This window comes from Lolium rigidum, chromosome 3 (assembly GCF_022539505.1).
Source record: "Lolium rigidum isolate FL_2022 chromosome 3, APGP_CSIRO_Lrig_0.1, whole genome shotgun sequence".
NCBI lineage: Eukaryota > Viridiplantae > Streptophyta > Magnoliopsida > Poales > Poaceae > Lolium > Lolium rigidum.
Window position 1 is genome coordinate 385,484,053 of NC_061510.1, and position 22,466 is coordinate 385,506,518.

The 22,466-nt window shown below is 45.3% G+C and overlaps 3 protein-coding genes across 3 annotated transcripts; 2 read left to right on the forward strand and 1 right to left on the reverse strand.

Moving 5' to 3' along the window:
- Nucleotides 1–4,192: 4,192 nt before the first annotated feature.
- On the forward strand, nt 4,193–8,224 carry LOC124704448 (inosine-5'-monophosphate dehydrogenase-like). The gene is made up of 4 exons (XM_047236702.1): nt 4,193–5,211; nt 6,152–6,331; nt 6,605–6,862; nt 8,025–8,224. The coding sequence occupies exons 1-4, from the start codon at nt 4,234–4,236 to the stop codon at nt 8,094–8,096; spliced, it is 1,488 nt and encodes a 495-aa protein (XP_047092658.1). The 5' UTR covers nt 4,193–4,233; the 3' UTR covers nt 8,097–8,224.
- A 2,471-nt stretch (nt 8,225–10,695) lies between these two features.
- On the forward strand, nt 10,696–13,693 carry LOC124704449 (tubulin beta-4 chain). Its single transcript, XM_047236703.1, has 3 exons — nt 10,696–11,130; nt 12,324–12,593; nt 12,711–13,693. Exons 1-3 carry the CDS (start codon nt 10,737–10,739, stop codon nt 13,379–13,381), a joined length of 1,335 nt encoding a protein of 444 aa, XP_047092659.1. The 5' UTR covers nt 10,696–10,736; the 3' UTR covers nt 13,382–13,693.
- Nucleotides 13,694–19,833: 6,140 nt separating this feature from the next.
- Nucleotides 19,834–20,388, reverse strand: LOC124704450. The gene has a single exon (XM_047236704.1). It carries the CDS (start codon nt 20,340–20,342, stop codon nt 20,025–20,027), a length of 318 nt encoding a protein of 105 aa, XP_047092660.1. The 5' UTR covers nt 20,343–20,388; the 3' UTR covers nt 19,834–20,024.
- Nucleotides 20,389–22,466: the final 2,078 nt, after the last annotated feature.

A 22,466-nucleotide genomic window follows, 5' to 3' on the forward strand; every position in this document is an offset into this window, starting at 1 on the left:
CCGCTGCGACAACTGCAGACGCCGATGCTTCGTCGCCCAATGCCACGCCATATGCCGATGCTTCACCGCCCGATGCCGCGCCAGACTCCGATGCTCAGGACGGGACCGCCGATGAGCATGTAATCGTCTAGTTTCGATCGCCAGAATGTGGCTGATCCGATCGCCGAACCTTGGTGATTCTTTTGTGTAGCGGGAAGAAGATATTTTGAATCTACCGCCGCTGATGGGCGAATGCCGGGGTGCGACTGGGAAAAAGTTCCCCCCACGCCCTTTTTACGTCCAATCCGGCGTTTGTTAAATCCGGATTTTCGCCCGGGGGGCTCGAACGGCTGGAGATGCTCTAAATTCGACCTACACTTAGAGAACAAAAAAAAAGACAAATCTTAGCCGTGAATAGTGTGAAATCCTGTTCACCTAAAGCTGGCACTTTTTTTTCGAAATGGGAGCCTAGCCCCAGCCTCTGCATCAATTGATGCACACGGCTTTCTTTGTTAGAAAAGTTCAGAGTATGCGGTAATTTAAACGATTACAATCATGGATCGGCCAACATCGATACATGAATCAACCAAAGGAAAATGAGACACATAAAGAAACTATCCATTCGATAATTTACTAATATGTCGCCACCCAGTAGCCCGAAAAAAGCAGTCCCGAGCAACCGTCAGCATCAGGTTGCATCCAGAAGCCATGTGCCCCCGCTGCTCCTCCTGGAGAAGGAACACCCATAAGTGAATCCAGTGCGCGGCTCGCCGAATAACCTGCAAGAAATTGGTAGATTTATGTTTGTTAAAGACCATGTCATTCCGACTTGTCCATAAAAACCAACATAAAGCTGAGATACCAATATGTATTCGAACCTTATCACATTTGCTAATTTCATTTAACCAGTTACCAAACATATTATTAATACTATTTGGCGCGGGTATATTAAAAGCAAAACACACCATACGAGCTAACACTATTCACAGTAGACTTTATCATTTTTATTTCTCTATCTGTAGATGAATTTTGGGCTGAATATTTTTTTAGAGTTGTAGATACAACCCGTAGGTATGTTGTATAGAAGTTTCAGATTTTTTTGCAATTTGTACAAATAAATTTTGTTAGCTGATTCTATGATCTGACCTAATGGAGGTCTTCCCCGTAGAGCCGCACGCCCACCTTCGTCAACCGCCGCACCATCCTCTTCCACTACCCGTATCATCAGCAGGACAGGCACAGCCGCAACCTGCAGGCCATCCCTGCCGCGCTACCTCCACGCACATCATCCGCTATGGAGACAGCCAGCAGCACCACTATCGGCCTGAGCCGACCACCGCGACCAACGGGTCGCCATACTGCAGGGCCACACAGCAGCGCCGCCCCAGGATGCAATAATTCTGTTGGATGTGGTTGAGCTAGCATTGTCGGAGTTGTTTGGGCGTTTCAGAGGAGTTGTGTGAGGTAGTATTGCTGGAACTGTGTGACCCTTTCTTATGTTACCCGCCAGCAAGTTTTCTCAGGCTTAAACATGAATTTTCGATGTCTCGTATTCCCGTGGAATTCTAACAGTATGACTGTATGAGAAGCCATTTTTTTTTGCTAGACCAAGCATACATATGTATCATCTATCTCTGTATTCACTTGGAGGACTCCAGAGTGAGCTTAGATTTCTGGCCGGCAAAATAGCACAGACACAATCGTATCTGCATGGTCGTATATATATGGGGTAAATCCCTTATCCTCTCCACCAACCAAATGGCAGCACTCTTAGAGTATCTCCAGCCGTCTCCCCGGAAAGGTCACTAGGACTTTTTTTTTCTTCATCTGGATGGACGAAAACGGTCCAGCCGCGTCCCCAGTTCCTCATTTTCGTCCGGATTTGGTCTTTCATCCATCCGGTGAACCCATGTCAACCCCGCCCCCCGGGAGCGCTCGGGGACTCCGGACGAGAGAAAAGCGCGGGAATCGTCTGGTGGCCCCGACTTATCGGCGACAAAGGTTGATCGTCGTCCTCGTTGCATCGTCTTTCCGAGATACGGCACGCGTGCGTTTGGGGAAAAAATTTAGAAGAAATTTGTACTTCTATGTTCAGAAAAACATAAAAAATACATATAAAAACTTTGAAACAAAATTAAACTACTTTTTCTTCCTAGATGGCCCCGCCTCGTCATCCTCACGGTGACCCTTCCGGCTAGTCACCTCCTCCGAAGAGCCGGTGTCCTTCGACGTGTCGGAGGAAGTTGTGTCCTCATCGTCGTTGAAGGTGCTCGCCGGTTGCGCCTGCGCCTTCGCCCGGACCGCCGCGTCAGCCTCTTCGTCATCGTCGTCGTCGTCGTCGTCCTCCTCCTCCTCAGCCTCTTCCTCGGCCCGCTCCTCGGCCTCTTCGTCCTCCTCCTTGTCGGCATCCCATTCCTCCTCGCTGCCCGGCGGCGGGGAATCGTCGCTGCTAGACGTTGCAGCTCGGTCCCACCAATGGCGCCATCCATGCGATTTCCCCTCGCTGTCGGTGTCCGACGGCAAAGAGAGATTGCTCATGCTGACAGAGGATGGTGAGGAGAGAAGAGATGAATGGCGTCGGCCGTCGAAAACCGTATATGTAGGTCTATCGACAAAGAGAGCGGCGGTTGCTCTTCCGCGGAGTTCGTGCTCCATTACGACGGTTCTCGCGTCGAGGCCACTGCGACGGTTCCCGACGAGGCGTTTGGGCTCCCCAGACCACTTCGCGGACCATTAACGGCGGTTCAATGCGTCGAGGCCACTCCGACGGTTCCCCTTCCCGGCGACTGCACCGTCGCTATCTACGCGGTGGGTGAGCGTCAGCAGGCGACCATGGGCTCACCAATGGAAAAATGGGCCTCTCCAGACCAAAAAAAAAATACATCCATCCGGCGCAAAATAGCGCCAGATTTTGGCCTGGGGAGCCCAACGGCTGGAGATGCTCTTAGATGATGCGCACAACTAAATGTCCAAATTAGTGTGACATCCAGTAAATTGGCTTGCGAAGAAAAAAACAAAAAGTAATGACCGGTCTTAGCACGACTACCCAACGTAAATAAGGTAGTGCCTTTTTCTCCGGGTAAATATAAAGGTAGTGTTGCCTAAGGAGGCTGCATTTCTTGTTTTTTCATGCAGTAGCAAAGGATCGCAGCTCCACTAAGCATGAGGGCAATCCATGATCCAACCATATGTTCTACACTTTTAGGTGAGGAAAATGATGCCGCAAGCTGGGGCGGTGCCGGTAAGTGGTGAGCAACAACGGAGCTGCAAAGGTTGGGCTGCCCTGCTGCGTGCAGTGAGCAGTGAGCAGTGAAGCTGCAAAGAAGGGGTCGTTGTGCGGCGGCGATGGAGCTGCAAAGGAAGAGCGGCGGTGATGCGGAAGGTGGGCATCAGAGCTGCAAAGAAAGGGCATGCTGTTGCAAATGTCGTGTGTGTGCCACTGCCACGATTTTTCTCTACGGTGGAGCTGCGATGTCACCATAGTGTAAATATTTTGTCATAATTGTCTATGATATTGCTACTTTAGTACATAACATTCAAAATCGAGATTTTAGCTAAAAATAGAGATGTATCAACCAGGGAAGCCGAAGGAGGGCTCCTAGCCTTCCAAGGAATATCAGTGCTCCCCTTCATATGCTCCTGATTTTTAAAATGATTTTTGAACATATTTCGAAATAGTGAAAAAATCCAACAAAAAATACCACACGTACATTTCAATGCTCTATGTGCTCGCAAAGTTGTTTCGCAAAAAGTCAATATTTTATATGTCTTCTTTTTTACACAGAACATAAAAAATATCGATTTTTCGCGAAACTTGGCGTACACATATAAAATTTTGACATGTAAGCATGGGGTTTTTGTTCAGAATTTTCTTGATAATTCAAAAGGCATTTTCCAGTATCAGGAGCATGTGCACCCCTGATCAAAATTGGTTTTCCGAAAAAGGGGCGACATGATTCTTTTTGCGTGCCGTCTGCAGCTGGGCCCCATCTCCCCGCCCTAGCCGGCTCGCAAAACACGCCGCAGGACCCACATGTCCCCGAAACACGATTTCGCTTCGTGTTGCAACGCCGGACCCAGCTGTCATTGGAACATTTCGGGAAAGCAGGCTACCCGCCAAACAGCCGTCCCTATCTAAATCCACGCAAACCCCACTTCACTCCACCCCATCCCATCCCATCCGCCTCCCACTGCCCATCCCCCGCCGCCGCCGCCGCGCCGCCGCAAAACCCTAAACCCCCTGCGCCGCCGCAGATGGCGTACCTCTACGACGACGGCGTCCCGGCGTCGCTCATCTTCCGGCGGGGCTACTCCTACACCTACAACGACCTCATCCTGCACCCGGGCCTCATCAACTTCCCCGCCGACGCCGTCGACCTCTCCACCCGCCTCTCCCGCAACATCCACCTCTCCACCCCCTGCGTCGCCTCCCCGATGGACACCGTCTCCGAGGCCGCCATGGCCGTCGCCATGGCGGCCCTCGGCGCCGTCGCCGTCGTCCACTGCAACACCGACGCCCACATCCAGGCCGCCATCGTCCGCGCCGCCAAGTCCCGCCGCCTCCCCTTCGTCTCCTCCGTGCCCATCTTCTCCCTCGCGTCCGCCCCATCCCTCGCCGACTTCGCGGGCCACGACTACGCGCTCGTCACCGAGGCCGGGGACTCCCTCTCCAAGCTCGTCGGCGTCGCGGTCGCCGCCGACGCCGCCAACCCATCCGCCCAACTATCCGACTACATGCGCCCTGCACCGCGCTCCGCATCGTCGTCCTTCGATTTCGAGCAGGCGGCGGCCTTCCTCGCCGACGAGGGCCTCGACTACGCCCCTCTCCTCTCCGACGAGGGCGAGGCAATCGACATCATCACCTCCAAGGACGTCGAGCGCATCCGGAGCTACCCGAAGCTAGGCAAGCCGTCTCTCGGCGCAGACGGGAAATTCATAGTCGCAGCCTCGATTGGAACCCGCGAGGATGACAAGCGGAGGCTGGAGCAGCTGGTGAAGGCCGGGGCCAACGCTATCGTCATCGATAGCTCGCAGGGGAACTCCACCTACCAGATTGACATGATCAAGTATGCCAAGAAGATGTTTCCGCAGGTGGATGTGATTGGAGGCAACGTCGTGACGATTGCGCAGGCGCAGAATTTGATCGCTTCTGGAGTCGATGGCCTGCGTGTTGGAATGGGCTCTGGATCAATCTGCACCACCCAGGAGGTCTGTGCTGTGGGCAGAGGACAGGTATATATTTCTTCTCGTAAACTCCTGCTCCCTTAATAGTTAATACTAGTTTAACCTCATCTTGTTCGCTGTGGAGTTAGTGTCTTGTGTTGTCTATCAGCTTGCATCCTCTGCCAGCATGTGTCTTATAAACATTCATATCATTGTTTAGAATTAAATATGTAAAGAATCCTGATAGGTTAATAGAAATTTTAAAAAACCTCTGCTATAGTCTACATCCATGTCAAACATATAATTTTGATTGCTCTCAAGGTTATAATTTCAAGTAATTATCAAGTTGTTCAATCTTGTAGCACTATTGCTGTATGAGGCCTTGAAAGTGGCTTCGCCAAAACGTAAGTATATTATTATATGCCAAAAGAATTGAGTTCAAGTTCTACCACTAAATCAGCTCTCTGAACTGCTTATTTCACATAAGTGTTGTATAAAACAATGCCACCCCCTTACATGCATTTGCAAGTTGCAACAGCACAGGAACTAATATGGATGTCTTGTATACCATACTGTCTGAAGACACAACGTATCAGTTGTTTTTTTCAAACTTAATATGTCAACTTCGCGGGGGCCAGAGTCCGAATATGCATTTGAAACTCTTATGAGTTTGGGGATATTGAAAAAAATGAAGAATTGTATTTATCATAATATCATTAGATTTTGTAGCCACTCTTCCCATTTTTCAATTGTGAGTAGCATGTTGTGTTGTTTATGGGACCTGATACAGTGCTTGTTTTATTCTATTCTTCACAGCTACAGTTAATCTGGTTTAAATGGTACAGTATATTGCTCCATATGCTCCCACATAGGCTCACAGTCTGGCTAGTCAATGATAGGAAGTAATTTTTTATGTTCTGTGTCAAATGGCTGCATAGGCATTTGATGTCAGCACACTGTAGAAGAGATGCTAACAATTTTGACGCTTACTTATGTTCTGGCTTGACAGGCCACTGCAGTGTACAAGGTTGCATCGTATGCCAATGATCAGAATGTGCCAGTTATTGCTGATGGTGGAATTTCATTCTCCGGGCATATTGTGAAGGCTTTGGCACTGGGGGCATCAACTGTGATGATGGGCAGTTTCTTGGCTGGCAGCCATGAAGCTCCCGGGGCCTACGAATACAAGGTATACATATTGATATATTTCTTGCCTGAACACAGGGTTAAGTTTGAATATCATGTAGTGATGCCTGCCCAAGTCCACACATCTATATATTAGATATTAAGTTTATACTTCTGATGAATACCACACACCATGAATATGCAAATATACATCCTTTTGACCACTGCAATTAAAAAGATCTGTTATTGCCCACATAATAGCTCAGTACTCCAGTCTACTTAGATGTCAAGAAATCTGACCAAACAGTGTCATTTGTTACTTCGAATGTTCTGCTAGGATGGCCACCGAGTAAAAAAATACAGAGGCATGGGCTCACTTGAAGCCATGACAAAGGGGAGCGATGCAAGGTACCTTGGTGATACTCTGAAGCTTAAAGTTGCCCAGGGAGTCGTTGGGACTGTTGCTGACAAAGGTTCTGTGCTGAGATTGATTCCGTATACAATGCAAGCTGTTAAGCAAGGATTCCAAGATCTTGGTGCATCCTCTTTGCAGTCAGCTCATGATCTTTTACGAGCGGATACTCTTAGAATGGAGGTACTTTCTATCTGGGTTACATATTTGCTCTTTACTTCATTTCGATTTGTGATTTTGAGCGGTTCATAATATGAGTACCTAAGATTGGATAAGTAGCTTTGTTGATAAAACTACTTTTATAGATAATGGACATAAATAGTTGATTTTGGAATGGGAATTAACTAACATTAAAATCCAATATATCTTGGTTTCACTTTGGTGTGCATTGACTCTGCCTTCTTCATGTGTAGTATTCAACGATCACTTGCGAACTGCTAAGTTAAATATATTGTTTTTGTTAAATGTTATTAACACAGTGATTCTACAGGAATGCTATTCTGCATTGAAAGATTAAATTTGCTTGCTTAATTTTTCAGCTGTAGAGTAATCTATTTTAGGTTATGTACCCGTTGAATTAATAACTGTGGTATGAAAATCTGTCACTGAATCTAGTTTAAGGTGATTGTTGTTTATTGTGGCTTATACAGTTTTGTGGCATTGGCTGCCCTTCCAAAGTTTTACTTTTTAAAATAATTTTTCGTGGTGATTCTTCATGAATCTCTTGCCGGTACAGATTGCATGAATCTTTATTCTGTCATCATGAGCAGTTATATAGCATACAGCTTCATGTACATATTCAATGTTTTGAGGGATTCTGGATACTTTAAGGTTTATGCTACTCTGTATTAGATATGCACTGCCAAGCATTTTTTAAATTTGCAATGCAAATTCAGCTTTCTTTTACCACTGTGCTTAGCTGGTTACTCTTCTTTTCCATCTCATGGCACATTTGACTTCATCTGTTGACAAAGTAGTCCCATTTAGATCTTATCTGTTCATTTGTCTTGCCGAATATAGGTAGCATCAGTTCACATGAAGAACCTAAATCACACATCACAATTCACTTAGAATTGTTCTCATATATTACACACATTACCGAACAACAAGTCAAGTGTCATATCTGCTCATAGCTGTGTAGTGCCAAAATTACTTCTGAAATTCCCTGAAGATGCTTATATTGATAGATTGCATACATAATTAATACTATCTCAAAGTAGTGAAATACTCTGTCAAGAGGTTTGAATGGCCTGTTTGGAACCTCAATTTGTGCTTCTATCTCCCAACTGAAAATTAGGGAATTGACAACAGAACTGATTCAGTCTTTGCTGATCTTCCTTACCAGGTGAGGACAGGCGCTGCTCAAGTCGAGGGAGGGATCCATGGACTAATGTCATACGAGAAGAAACCATTCTAGTTCCTCCTGTCCGTTTACCATTGCAATGGTTGTAACATGGGCATCATTCTGTATCTGCCATTACAGTGGTTGAAACATTGGGCATCATTCTCTGTACCATTACAATGTGTGATTGAACCAATAAAACAGTGCTTCTCTGTTTGCTATTTCCTGAGAGAAAAACTGTCAATTCGGTGCTTTCTTTTCGTGACAGAAAGTTCAGCTTATGATTTCAGCTACTTCGGCTCTAGAACTCATCGTATGGTTGCAACTTTTGTTTCCCGATCGGGGCCAACTCCGCGGTGCTGAAAGCGAGATGCATATGGATGCAGTTGCGCCCGTGTGTGGTTGGTGCTGGTGAATGGTCTGTGTCGTTTCTCCGAAGCAACAGCTACATGCTTTGACATCCAGTCCACTACATTTGTGGCTCCACTCTCAACAGCTACAGCCGTTCGGGTACACTGATTGGATTACTAGTGAAGCGTCGCTGTCCCCTTCATAAAGTTGTAGACCAGCTTGTTCTGCTAGCTTATCCAGGTGCTCTTCCGTTAGTTCTCTCGTCTTGATTACACACTCAAACTGATTTTCATCTAAAATATTGAGTGCCCGTTCATATTCTGTTCAATAATCAACGGTACCCACTTGGGCAAGGACAGATCAGAGAACCTTCGCTTTACCTCTTAATGAAAAAGGGGGAAAAAGTGGACTATCTTGCACTAAATAGTTGCCATTGGTGCTCAACGAGATTATTATGGAGTTGGGTATGAGTGCCCCTGTTTATGAGTGCCCTTGTTTCAGTATGCCGGTAAGTCTCGAAACCTTGGATCGCCGGGTTCCTTTGGGTTTGATAAGGTTGACAGCATTATCGAGAAAAATTCCAAGGCATCTCCACTAGCAATCCTAGCAAATAGATGAGATCTCTCCAAAAACATTGATGCCATTAAGAGATCCGGGTAGCCCAAAGAAACAATACCAAATCCACCGGTCCTCCGATACCACAACTTCAAGCATAATAGTTGGATCACGATGATGATCGGAGTATTGCTCGTGCCAAGCTGCAAGGTAGTTATTCCACCTTCAGTGTATGCATTCCACACTCCCAAGCATACGTGGCCATCATGTTTTTATTTTGTTATTTTTGCGCCATTAATCCTTTTGTTTCCTCCCCGTTGGGAGCTCGAAGGTATCGACACGAAAAACCTGGATCAAAATTTTGCCATAGCACACACTTGAGCGAGATATCTTTGCCAATTCGAATATTCTCGTCGGTGTAATCACGTGGATGACATATGCAATCATCCTCATCGCGGCCAATATCTTTTGGTACATACCAAATCCTAATAGAGACATGCGACATTTCTGACGGTAGTTTGCCTTGCAAGCTTCCACTATTTTGAAAAATATCTCTGTACGCATTCAATAACGCCTCCGAAAGAGATGAGCCGCGTAGGTGCAAACTTTTTTGAAGTAATATTTCGTAAACATGGCTTGGTTGAGAGCGCGATTGCGAGGAATGCAAAGACGACCAACCATCGAGCCTTGGCGCTTTCGTTTCTTTCCGTCCTTGTGCTCCTTCATGATGGCTAACAAGATGAGGTTCACGACATCGTCGTTGCGAAGGAAATCTTCGATGTCGGAATCAGCCGATTATGATGTGTCCTCGAGCAAAAATCACGTTGCGGCCAGGTTTATCTACAATCAAAAAATTTAAGCTCACAAACACCTCAATCTGAAAAAATGACCTGGATTTACCCTAAACTTACATTCGAAACAGTGATGGGGTGGACGCGTGCTGACGCCGAATTGAGATGGGCACGGCGGGGACGAGCGGGCAAATCGGTAGTCGACTTGATTTGAGAGTGATGGTGGTGGCGGAGACAGTCACACCCCTATCGATTCAAGCTTTCACATTGCCTTCGAGTTCGAAAACATGTCCATGGCGACAACGCGGTTGATGTGGCAGGCGGGACGAAAGTAATCGATTTGCAGTAGGTGTACTAATCCCTCCATTTTTATTTCCCCTGCGTTTTGGCTTCAGTCAAAGTCAAGAAACTTGAAGTTTAACTAAGGATGTAACAAAAAATATCAACATCCACGATTACATATTTATATAATATAAAAGTACATTCCAAGATGATTCTACTAGTACCAATTTTATAATTTAGATAAATTTTGTGTTTGGCCAAAGAATCAATTTCCTGGCCGTGACTAGGGAAACGGCCCTACATGCCCCGGCCTCCGTGTCAGCTCGCTCTCGTCCCCATCCACAAATCCCACCAGCTGACTGCTGACTCCGCCAGGTGGCTCCAACGCCGGTGACACGCCCACTGACAGCTACGCCACAGCGAACTGGTGCGCGGGCCCCAGCCGTCGGTGGTCGATCCCATCCGCTCGCCGTGGACGTTGGGGCCACGGCTCTGTTGCCAGCCTGTCACAGTGGGCCCCAGCTTCCCTCCACGGCTCACTGCAACCGGGTCCCACCAGAACCACACGGGGTCCCCAACCACCAAGCGGTCCCGGAGCCCGAACGGAGCGGTCGGGTCTCGCCCGTATAAAGACGACGGAAAATCCCCCCACATCCCCCATTTCGAATTCCAAATTTCCAAATCCCCCACCCCGCACCCACCTCCACCACCGCCACCACCGGCACCGGCGGCGACGATGAGGGAGATCCTCCACATCCAGGGCGGGCAGTGCGGGAACCAGATCGGGGCCAAGTTCTGGGAGGTGATCTGCGACGAGCACGGGATCGACGCCACGGGCCGCTACGCGGGGGACTCGGACCTGCAGCTCGAGCGGATCAACGTCTACTACAACGAGGCCAGCGGCGGGCGGTTCGTGCCCCGCGCCGTCCTCATGGACCTCGAGCCCGGCACCATGGACTCGCTGCGCTCCGGCCCCTTCGGCCAGATCTTCCGCCCCGACAACTTCGTCTTCGGCCAGTCCGGCGCAGGGAACAACTGGGCCAAGGGACACTACACCGAGGGCGCCGAGCTCATCGACTCCGTCCTCGACGTCGTCCGCAAGGAGGCCGAGAACTGCGACTGCCTACAGGGTAAATGATTACACCGTCCCGTGCGTCTCCTCTATTATCTCCGTCGTATTTATGGGCATTTCTGCTAGGGATTGGTGGTGGTTTGGGTCCGATCTGGGCTCACCCGTTCATCAAATAGTTAGATCCAGCCCCGATTTAGGTTACGATGGCCGTCTGTTTGGCATTTATGCCAGGTGCAGTTTGGCATTTATGCTAGGTGCTGTTTCTGCTAGTATAATTGTTGAATTATTCTCATCAATTAGTTTCAATTGCTGAGCGCTGTTATCATTAATTTGTTATCTAGCACGATATTTTTTCTTCAGAGCGGTGGTACCATATAAGCTGTCCTGTTACTATCTGGTCTGTTTGTGATTACTTTCTGCATGCTGGCTGCATAGCGATGGAACTTGAAGGGATCATGCGCTTATGCTAGCGAAAATTAGTTTCAATGAGATGGTGCTTTTCCGGGTTACACCTAGCTTCACCAACAGAAACTGTTGGCAGGACTGGTATTTTATTAGTATACACGCTGTTGGGTTTGCCTGCATGAGGTAACAGCTGGACTGGATTGTATTTGGTCAATGCTAGATAAGATTTTGAAACACTAAATTAAAAACGGTGTAATAGCTGGAATGGATTGCATTTGGTCAATGTTAGTAGATAAAATGGGGACCTTATCTTCCTGATGAATAAGTAACTGCTGAAGTTCATAATGGAACACCTAGCTTCACCAATAGAACTGTCGGTAGGGATGATATTTCTATAAATGTAGGCACTGTTGGATTCACCTGCACGAGGTTCCATATTGAACCTGGTAATGGCCTGTTAAAAAACTGAATAAAAAACTGTGTAATAGCTGGGATTGCATTATTTGGTCAAGTTAGGTGAAATGAAGTCCTTATCTTCCTGATTAATAAATAAATGCTCAACTTCATTGCTTTGGCAATACCTATGGTTGTCTTTGTGCACTATTTAATATATGCAGACCCTATTAATTTGTTTTTTTTGCCATGCCTGTTGTGACTTGTTTTCTCACACACTTGTTTCCTGGAGCACATGGTGTGTTTATAAACTGCTATCTGTTTGCCCCCTTTGGGTGTTGATGCATCGTGTGAACTTATTTTTTTTGCAGTTCAGCGCATATTTCTGTTTTGCATCTGCATTGCTACTTGGATATGTGCATAATATTATGGCTTTATTTGCTGAACTTGCAGGATTCCAAGTTTGCCATTCTTTGGGAGGAGGCACTGGATCTGGCATGGGCACCCTTCTTATTTCTAAGATTAGGGAGGAGTACCCTGATAGAATGATGTTGACCTTCTCTGTCTTCCCATCACCAAAGGTCTCAGATACCGTCGTGGAGCCATACAATGCTACACTTTCTGTTCACCAACTTGTTGAGAATGCTGATGAATGTATGGTGCTTGACAATGAAGCTCTGTATGACATATGCTTCCGCACACTAAAGCTCGCCACCCCTTCCTGTAAGTTGTTAAGCTACCTTTGGTCTCTACTTTTCTGTTGTGTCACTGAAATTCTATTTGGAGAAGATTGTGTTCAGATAAATATCAGGCACTAATGGTTTTGTTCTAACAATGCAGTTGGTGACCTCAACCATCTTATCTCTGCTACCATGAGCGGTGTTACGTGCTGCCTGAGGTTCCCTGGACAACTCAACTCTGATCTTCGCAAGCTCGCTGTCAATCTCATTCCATTCCCCCGCCTCCACTTCTTCATGGTTGGCTTTGCACCGCTGACGTCACGCGGATCACAGATGTATCGTGCTCTCACAGTTCCTGAGCTGACTCAGCAAATGTGGGATGCCAAGAACATGATGTGTGCTGCTGACCCTCGCCATGGGCGCTACCTCACCGCTTCTGCCTGTTTCCGCGGGAAGATGAGCACCAAGGAAGTGGATGAGCAGATGCTCAATGTCCAGAACAAGAACTCCTCGTACTTTGTTGAGTGGATCCCCAACAACGTCAAGTCCAGCGTGTGTGACATGCCTCCCAGGGGGCTGAAGATGGCAGGCACCTTTGTGGGGAACTCCACCTCTATCCAGGAGATGTTCCGCAGGGTCAGCGAGCAGTTCACTGCCATGTTCAGGAGGAAGGCTTTCTTGCACTGGTACACTGGCGAGGGCATGGACGAGATGGAGTTCACCGAGGCCGAGAGCAACATGAACGACCTGGTTGCCGAGTACCAGCAGTACCAGGACGCGACAGCCGAGGAGGAGTACGACGAGGAGGAAGAGGAAGGCGTGGCGGAGTAGCGCTGTTGCCCCAGTCATGTATATCCCCTCTTCAGGTCTATCCAGGTCGTGTCCCAGTTGAGAGTTTATGGTGATGTGTTCTCCGTGGCTTCGATGAGTTGAGGTTGCATTTGCGCTTTGTCTTGTAATTTGCTAAGGTATTAGTACGTCGTAGTCTGTTTTGTTTTTCATTCTTGGGGTCAATCATAGATGATTGCCTGAACCGTTGAGTGCTCTCCTCGAGCTAGTCAGTCACCTGTAAGTTCTGACAAGTATTGGTAGTCGTTCTATTTGGCAAAAAAAGTGTTCCTAGTGGTTTCTTATCTTTGCAAAGCTTTCGTGTCGCTATCCTTTTCATTTCACATTGTGGACATTGTACGCTCGGTTGGTGGCTCATGCATAGTACTCTCTTATGAGTGATATCCAACTGTAACCCCGTCTGCTGGTTGTAGGTTGCAGATCTCCTCGTTGTCAGGATTGCTCATTCCAGTGCCTTGAATTTGAAAGAACTGGAATCTTGGAACTACTGACTGGCGTCGCTGCTCCGAACCCATGTCTGGAGTTTTGGCGCTTAAATTTGCTGAAGCACCGGCACACGCAGTCCTGTCTTCTTGCGCGCGAAGAGGAATACATTTCTGTGATCTTCAGCTCTGATTGCCTGTCCCTCATGCAACACACAAACATATTCCATCTATCATGACCCATAGCAAAGTAACAGCTATGCACATATATTACATGTATGATAATAATTGATTCGTGAATGGCCCACAAATGGAAATTTTATAAGGCGGTGCATACTATATGAATAGGTAATTACATATCCACTTTGCCCTTTGGTTAGGCCGAGCAATTAAACATTGACCTATTTTAGGCCAATTGCAGCATATGAAGAGTTTGCCTCCGGTAACCAAAAAATTCTCTTCTAAGTTTAGCAAGAGAGCCAAGAACCTCTGCATTAGTCTAACAAAGGCAGTGTGAACTTCCTTAGGGCATGTTCATTGGTTTAGACATCAGCAGTCTACATTCTACAATACATATCCATGTCATGTATCGATAGCACTTCAGACTCATCTTAGAACGGCGTCTTTTCAGCTGTCTGCATAGGCTCACACGATTGCATGAAACAGTATAAAATTCTTCTAATTTCTAATGTAGCCATGGGTCCAGGGAAAAGATGATGGGAGCGCGGATTTGCTTTTGGGGTCACAAGTGCCGACGACATACGTACAATGGCAGAAGAGCCGTCGTTAGCCAACGAGTTTCACGCTAATCGCCCGTTTGTAGATCGTAGATCTGCAGACGACCCTTGCAATTTCTCTTCTTCCATTCCCTCCAAATCATCTAGGTGACACCTTTTTACAGGCAGCTGATGTGGACCATTGTACATGTCCTTAGAGAAACCATACCGATGTCTCCCGTTCCTAAAACTATCTGTTGTTAATCTTCCCGGGACTTCTATTTCTAGACCACTTGATAGTAAATTTCCTTGTTGCAAATACTCTCTCATGCTGCCCTACACAACTTGGCACTATTCTATCCTTGACTGCTTGGTCTATTTTCCGAAGGTTTTAGTTGCTAGCTACATTTATCATAAAAGTTTCTGCTATTCGATACACAATGTATAATCATAAGAAAGAAGAGTTAAGGGAGCAGATATTTATAGAGATGCAAGGTCAGAGCTCGCAAGATGTGCCGATAATACGGTATGGATTAATGGAGCTGGAAGTTCGTCGGGTTACGAGTGGTCCGACCTTGTGAGTTTTGAATGCATGTGAAGATGACGGCTGCTCAATCACCACGTGCTACTCAACCACTACTCATTATACTTGCTTGAGTTCAATTTTGTCATATATACATGACCAACTCCTTATAACCTATCAGTTTCATATACAAGTCTTTTTCATCTTCAGGGCTCGTGGCTGATTAATCTGCTGAGATAGCAACAACACATTCCAGTCACGATCCCTCATCCAATATAGCTATGTTTGATGACATTATCGAGGTACTCAGCCTGGTCCATGAACCACAGAGTACTTCAGTTCAGATAGATGCAAGATAAAATGCACTCATTCATTTGGAATGTGATGCACTGGGAAAATATTAACTAGACAACAAACGGTTGCAGCAGAAGTAGGAGTGCAAGCAGGCTGGATCGATCAAGTACCGTTGAGCCGGAGAAGAAAAGACCGTGTCACATAACTAGGCTTGAGTATGCCTGCTACAACCGCACTGAATGATGTTCGACACAACCAAATTAATCTACGTATATACTAGGCCATGGACCGGTTGTTTTGATCAATTAGATTTATTGAGGCCTTAAATTCCTAGCATTAGTTGGTCCATTAGCTCGATTTGGCCAAGATTACTCCGGTCGGGCCGTCCTTCAATTGCTGTCACTGTCCACCACTGGTACATAGATAACCAACACAACCAGCATTGCATGATCAGACATGAAAGTGTCATGCATGTCTATATATAATTCTACAATATTTTGACACTTTTAGTAGTTTCAAATCCTTATATGTCAAAAACTATCTAACTTGATTTTCCTTGGACCTACAAATTTCTATTTTTCATCTGCATTGCTGTTTGCATCTGTGAATAATAGCATGGCTTCAATTGCTTTAATCTTCCATGGACACCGTCGTGGAGCCATACAATGCTACACTTTCTGTCAACCAACTTGTTGAGAATGCTGATGAACAAAAGCTACCTTTGGTCTCAACTTTTCTGTTGTACCACTGAAATTATATATCAAGTAGTTTATTTTTTTCCGAAATGGGTTGCCCGAGCCTCTGCATCGAAATGATGCATACGACCACTTTTATTAAACTTAAAACGAATCCAGTTTTACACACGAACATCTAAAAACCTTATTACAAATCATGGATCACAGAGGATCTTAAGATGAGCCACCTAAAAAATATAAGAGACATGAAGGAGTCTCTCCCTTTCTTTGACACTGTCATCCTTACTTGATTAAAATCACATCTCAAAAAAATATGTACCACAGGTTAGAGGCTCCCAAAAGGTGCACAAATCTCCTAGTTTGTATAGATACATGAACTCAGTCTGAGATTAGTCGTACAGTAACAAAAGGGTTTAGTTCCCGCTTTTGGAAACGAGGACGTGAACTGTAGTTTTTAGGCCAACACATCCTGAGCAAAAATGCTTGGACATTCCTTGTGACATGTGGATTGCTTTAGCAATAACCTAGTAGCCTCTCTAATCACATGTCATGTTAGTGCGGCAGATCCGTGGATGAATTGGGAATGTCTGCAGACTCGTTCTGATATTTTGCTTGTTTCAGAGTCGGTTAGTACTTTGCCTGCTCAAGGTCTTCAGATGTCAATTTTGCACCGTTCTTTGAGGTTCCAGATCAGCTCATGGGTTTTCACTTCTGGTGCCCCTGCTGCTGGATGTTACTAATGGTGTGATTACACGGAGATACGAGTACGACATTCACAACACTTTCTGTAAACATCGTATCTAGCAACCAGTGTTACCGGTGCTCCCGTTGCCTACCATTCCTAACACTCTGTACAATTCTCCAAGCAACGTGATCGAGTGGTATTATTAGAGTATACCATTACAATTCCTGAGAAGGTAGCACCAAATGCCCTATTTATATAAGAAGTGTGACATCATGGAAATATATATGAAGAGTCTACATTAATGCAGAAGTTTTCCCGTGTTCCGGGAGTTGGCATATGCACTTACTTCATTTATTATGTTTGAAACCTTGAATTCTTAGATAAAGTAAGTTTGGAAGTTTTGGAAGGAAGATTAAATGTATGGATTGCATCTACATAGACAGAAAAGTAAAACGTGAGGTTGCAAAAGTACAGACACTACATGTCTATCACAATACCATGCAAAGTTCAAATGGAAAAGTACTAACAGGGTTTTACTTTGGAGAAGTCTAGGGAATTCATGAGTCTCTCCTTTTGTTTGACACCATCAATACTTCACTAAAATCTCATCTCAAACAAATCTGTACCACACCATCTTCTTCTCTTTTCACGTAATATCATGAGAGTTTGGGAGAAAAGGAATGTCACAACTCATCAAACAACTATTCCCTCCATGCATCAATATAAGACGTTTTAGCTACTTTTGAAGTAGACTAGATACATAGGCTATATACAAACTAAAGTGGATGAACAAGTAAAATGCCTCAAATCTTACATATCCCAAACAAAGGGAGTACTATCCAATCAAAAAGTTGCTAGAAATAAGAGCAGAGCAATTCATTCTTCATTAACACCATTCGTAGACAACCAAGAAACTGATCGTCCGTTGAAGACATACAGTAGATGGGTCATCCTGTTGCCATTTTAACATAATGATTACATGCAGCTATGGACGTACAGTACAAAACAGATACTACGTACAAATTAAATATGGACAAGGAAGTTCATGGTGGTCCCTAGAAGTGAAACCCTTTTTTCTTTCCTCTATCCATGTATCCATCACCATCCTCCCGTGTCCCTTTCCTCTATCCTCTACTCTCTCCCTTTCTACGGAATGCAGCACGATAATTTTTTTTCAGAGTTCAGGTTGGTGGTAGAATAGAAGTTGTCCTGTTACTGTTTGGCCTGTTTGTGATTACTGCTCTGCATGCTGGCTGCATAGCGATGGAACTTGAAGGGATCATGGCCGTATCCCAGTGAAAATTAATTTCAATGAGATGGTCTGATTATTGCATGCTTTTCTGGATTACACCTAGCTTCGCCAATAGAAACTGTCGGCAGGACAGGTATTTTATTAGTGTACACGCTGTTGGATTTGCCTGCATGAGGCAACAGCTGGACTGTATTGTATTTGGTCAACTCTAGATAAGATTTTGAAACACTAAATTAAAAACGGTGTAATAGCTGTACTGGATTGCATTTGGTCAATGTTAGATGAAATGGAGACCGTATCTTCCTGATGAATAAAGAACTGCTGAACTTCATAATGGAACACCTAGCTTCACCAATAGAACTATCGGTAGGGATGGTATTTTATAAGGCTGCTCAGACTGCTCATAGTGAGAATAACTTAGCTAGTAACATCACACAACCCAAGATATTTTGGTGACATGGCATGGCAATGAATGAAGAAAGAGAGTGGGGTGGTAACTAGCTATGTTACCATAACATCACACACCCCAAGACAAGTTGAGTCTATACCATAGTAAATGACGCAATGCATGACACCACATATAAGTTACTACCCACTATGGAGGTAGTAACTTAGACTAGTAACATATGTCATGTTACTAGTCTAAGTTACTCCCCACTATGACTAGCCTCATAGTGGGGAGTAACTTAGACTAGTAACATATGACATGTTACTAGTCTAGGTTACTACCTTCATAGTGGGTAGTAACTTATATGTGGTGTCATGCATTGTGTCATTTATTATGTTGTAGACTCATTTTGTCTTGGGGTGTGTGATGTTATGGTAACATACTCCGTAGCTAGTTACCACCTCACTCTTTTTTTTCATTTATTCGCATGCCATGTCACCAAAATGCCTTGAGATGTGTGATGTTACTAGCTATGTTACTCCCACTATGAGCAGTCTAAAATGTAGCAGTGTTGGATTTGCGTGCACGAGGTTCCATTTTGCACCTGGTATTGCCCTGTTAAAAAACGTCATAGCTGGGGACTGGATTATTTGGTCAAGCTAGGTGAAATGAAGTCCTTATCTTCCTGATGAATGAATAAATAAATGCTCAACTTCATTGCTTTGGCAATACCTATATGGTTGTCTTTGTGGACTATTTAATATATGCAGACCCTATTAATTTGTTTTTATTGCCATGCCTGTTGTGACTTGTTTTCTCACACACTTGTTTCCTGGAGCACATGGTGGTGTTTATAAACTGCTATCTGTTTTTTCTCCTTTGTGTGTTGTTGCATCCTGTGAACCCTTTTTTTTTGCAGTTCAGCGCATATTTCTGTTTTGCATCTGCATTGCGACTTCGATATGTGAATAATATTATGGCTTTATTTGCTGAACTTGCAGGATTCCAAGTTTGCCATTCTTTGGGAGGAGGCACTGGATCTGGCATGGGCACCCTTCTTATTTCTAAGATTAGGGAGGAGTACCCGGATAGAATGATGTTGACCTTCTCTGTCTTCCCATCACCAAAGGTCTCAGATACCGTCGTGGAGCCATACAATGCTACACTTTCTGTTCACCAACTTGTTGAGAATGCTGATGAATGTATGGTGCTTGACAATGAGGCTCTGTATGACATATGCTTCCGCACACTAAAGCTCGCCACCCCTTCCTGTAAGTTGTTAAGCTACCTTTGGTCTCTACTTTTCTGTTGTGTCACTGAAATTCTATTTGGAGAAGATTGTGTTCAGATAAATATCAGGCACTAATGGTTTTGTTCTAACAATGCAGTTGGTGACCTCAACCATCTTATCTCTGCTACCATGAGCGGTGTTACGTGCTGCCTGAGGTTCCCTGGACAACTCAACTCTGATCTTCGCAAGCTCGCTGTCAATCTCATTCCATTCCCCCGCCTCCACTTCTTCATGGTTGGCTTTGCACCGCTGACGTCACGCGGATCACAGATGTATCGTGCTCTCACAGTTCCTGAGCTGACTCAGCAAATGTGGGATGCCAAGAACATGATGTGTGCTGCTGACCCCCGCCATGGGCGCTACCTCACCGCTTCTGCCTGTTTCCGCGGGAAGATGAGCACCAAGGAAGTGGATGAGCAGATGCTCAATGTCCAGAACAAGAACTCCTCGTACTTTGTTGAGTGGATCCCCAACAACGTCAAGTCCAGCGTGTGTGACATGCCTCCCAGGGGGCTGAAGATGGCAGGCACCTTTGTGGGGAACTCCACCTCTATCCAGGAGATGTTCCGCAGGGTCAGCGAGCAGTTCACTGCCATGTTCAGGAGGAAGGCTTTCTTGCACTGGTACACTGGCGAGGGCATGGACGAGATGGAGTTCACCGAGGCCGAGAGCAACATGAACGACCTGGTTGCCGAGTACCAGCAGTACCAGGACGCGACAGCCGAGGAGGAGTACGACGAGGAGGAAGAGGAAGGCGTGGCGGAGTAGCGCTGTTGCCCCAGTCATGTATATCCCCTCTTCAGGTCTATCCAGGTCGTGTCCCAGTTGAGAGTTTATGGTGATGTGTTCTCCGTGGCTTCGATGAGTTGAGGTTGCATTTGCGCTTTGTCTTGTAATTTGCTAAGGTATTAGTACGTCGTAGTCTGTTTTGTTTTTCATTCTTGGGGTCAATCATAGATGATTGCCTGAACCGTTGAGTGCTCTCCTCGAGCTAGTCAGTCACTTGTAAGTTCTGACAAGTATTGGTAGTCGTTCTATTTGGCAAAAAAAGTGTTCCTAGTGGTTTCTTATCTTTGCAAAGCTTTCGTGTCGCTATCCTTTTCATTTCATATTGTGGACATTGTACGCTCGGCTGGTGGCTCATGCATAGTACTCTCTTATGAGTGATATCCAACTGTAACCCCGTCTGCTGGTTGTAGGTTGCAGATCTCCTCGTTGTCAGGATTGCTCATTCCAGTGCCTTGAATTTGAAAGAACTGGAATCTTGGAACTGACTGGCGTCGCTGCTCCGAACCCATCTCTGGAGTTTCGGCGCTTAAATTTGCTGAAGCACCGGCACACACAGTCCTGTCTCTTCTTGCGTGCGAAGAGGAGTACAGTTCTGTGATCTTCAGCTCTGATTGCCTGTCCCTCATGCAACACATCGACACAAACATATTCTATCTATCATGACCCATAGTAAAGTAACAGCTATGTACATACTACCTCTGTCCATAAATAGATGCCAAAAGTTTATCTAAATTTAAATGTATCTAGCCACAATTTAGTGTATAGATACATCCGAATTTAGACAAATCTTTGGCATCTATTTATGGACGGAGGGAGTATATTACATGTATGATAATAATTGATTCGTGAATTGCCCACAAATGGAAATTTTATAAGGCGGTGCATACTATATGAATAGGTAATTACATATTCATTTTGCCCTTTGGTTAGGCCGAGCAATTAAACATTGACCTATTTTAGGCCAATTGCAGCATATGAAGAGTTTGCCTCCGGTAACCAAAAAATTCTCTTCTAAGTTTAGCAAGAGAGCCAAGAACCCCTGCATTAGTCAAACAAAGGCAGTGTGAACTTCCTTAGGGCATGTTCATTGGTTTAGAATCAACAGTCTACAATACATATCCACGTCATGTATCGATAGCACTTCAGACTCATCTTACAACGGTGTCTTTTCAGCTGTCTGCATAGGCTCACATGATTGCATGAAACAATATAAAATTCTTCTAATTTCTAATGTAGCCATGGGTCCAGGGAAAAGATGATGGGAGCGCGGATTTGCTTTTGGGGCCACAAGTGCCGACGGCATGCGTTCAATGGCAGAAGACGATCACGCTAATTGCCCGTCTGTAGATCTACAGATGACCCTTGCAGTTTCTCTTCTTCTCTTCCCTCCAAATCATCAAATATCCTAGGTGCCACCTTTTTACAGACAGGTGATGTGGACCATTGTACATGTCCTTAGAGAAACCATACCGATGTCTCCCATTCCTAAAACTATTTGTTGTTAATCTTCCTGGGACTTCTATTTCTAGACCACTTGATACTAAATTTCCTTGTTGCTAATACTCTCTCCTGCTGCCCTACACAACTTGGCACACTATTCTATCCTTGACTGCTTGGTATATTTATCATAAAAGTTTCTACTACTCGATACACAATGTGTAATCATGAGAAATAAGAGTTAAGGGAGCAGATATTTATAGAGACGCAAGGTCAGAGCTCGCAAGATGTGCCGATAATACGGTAAGGATTAATGGAGCTGGAAGTTCGTAGGGTTACGAGTGGTCCAACCTTGTGAGTTTTGAATGCATGCGAAGAAGATGACGGCTGCTCAAAGAAAAATCTACACGTGCTACTCAACAACCACTCATTATACTTGCTTGAGTTCAATTTTGTCATATATACATATATATATATACACGACCAACTCCTTATAACCTATCAGTTTCATATGTAAGTCTTTTTCATCTCCGGGGCTCGTGCCTGATTAATCTGCTGAGATAGCCCTAACACAT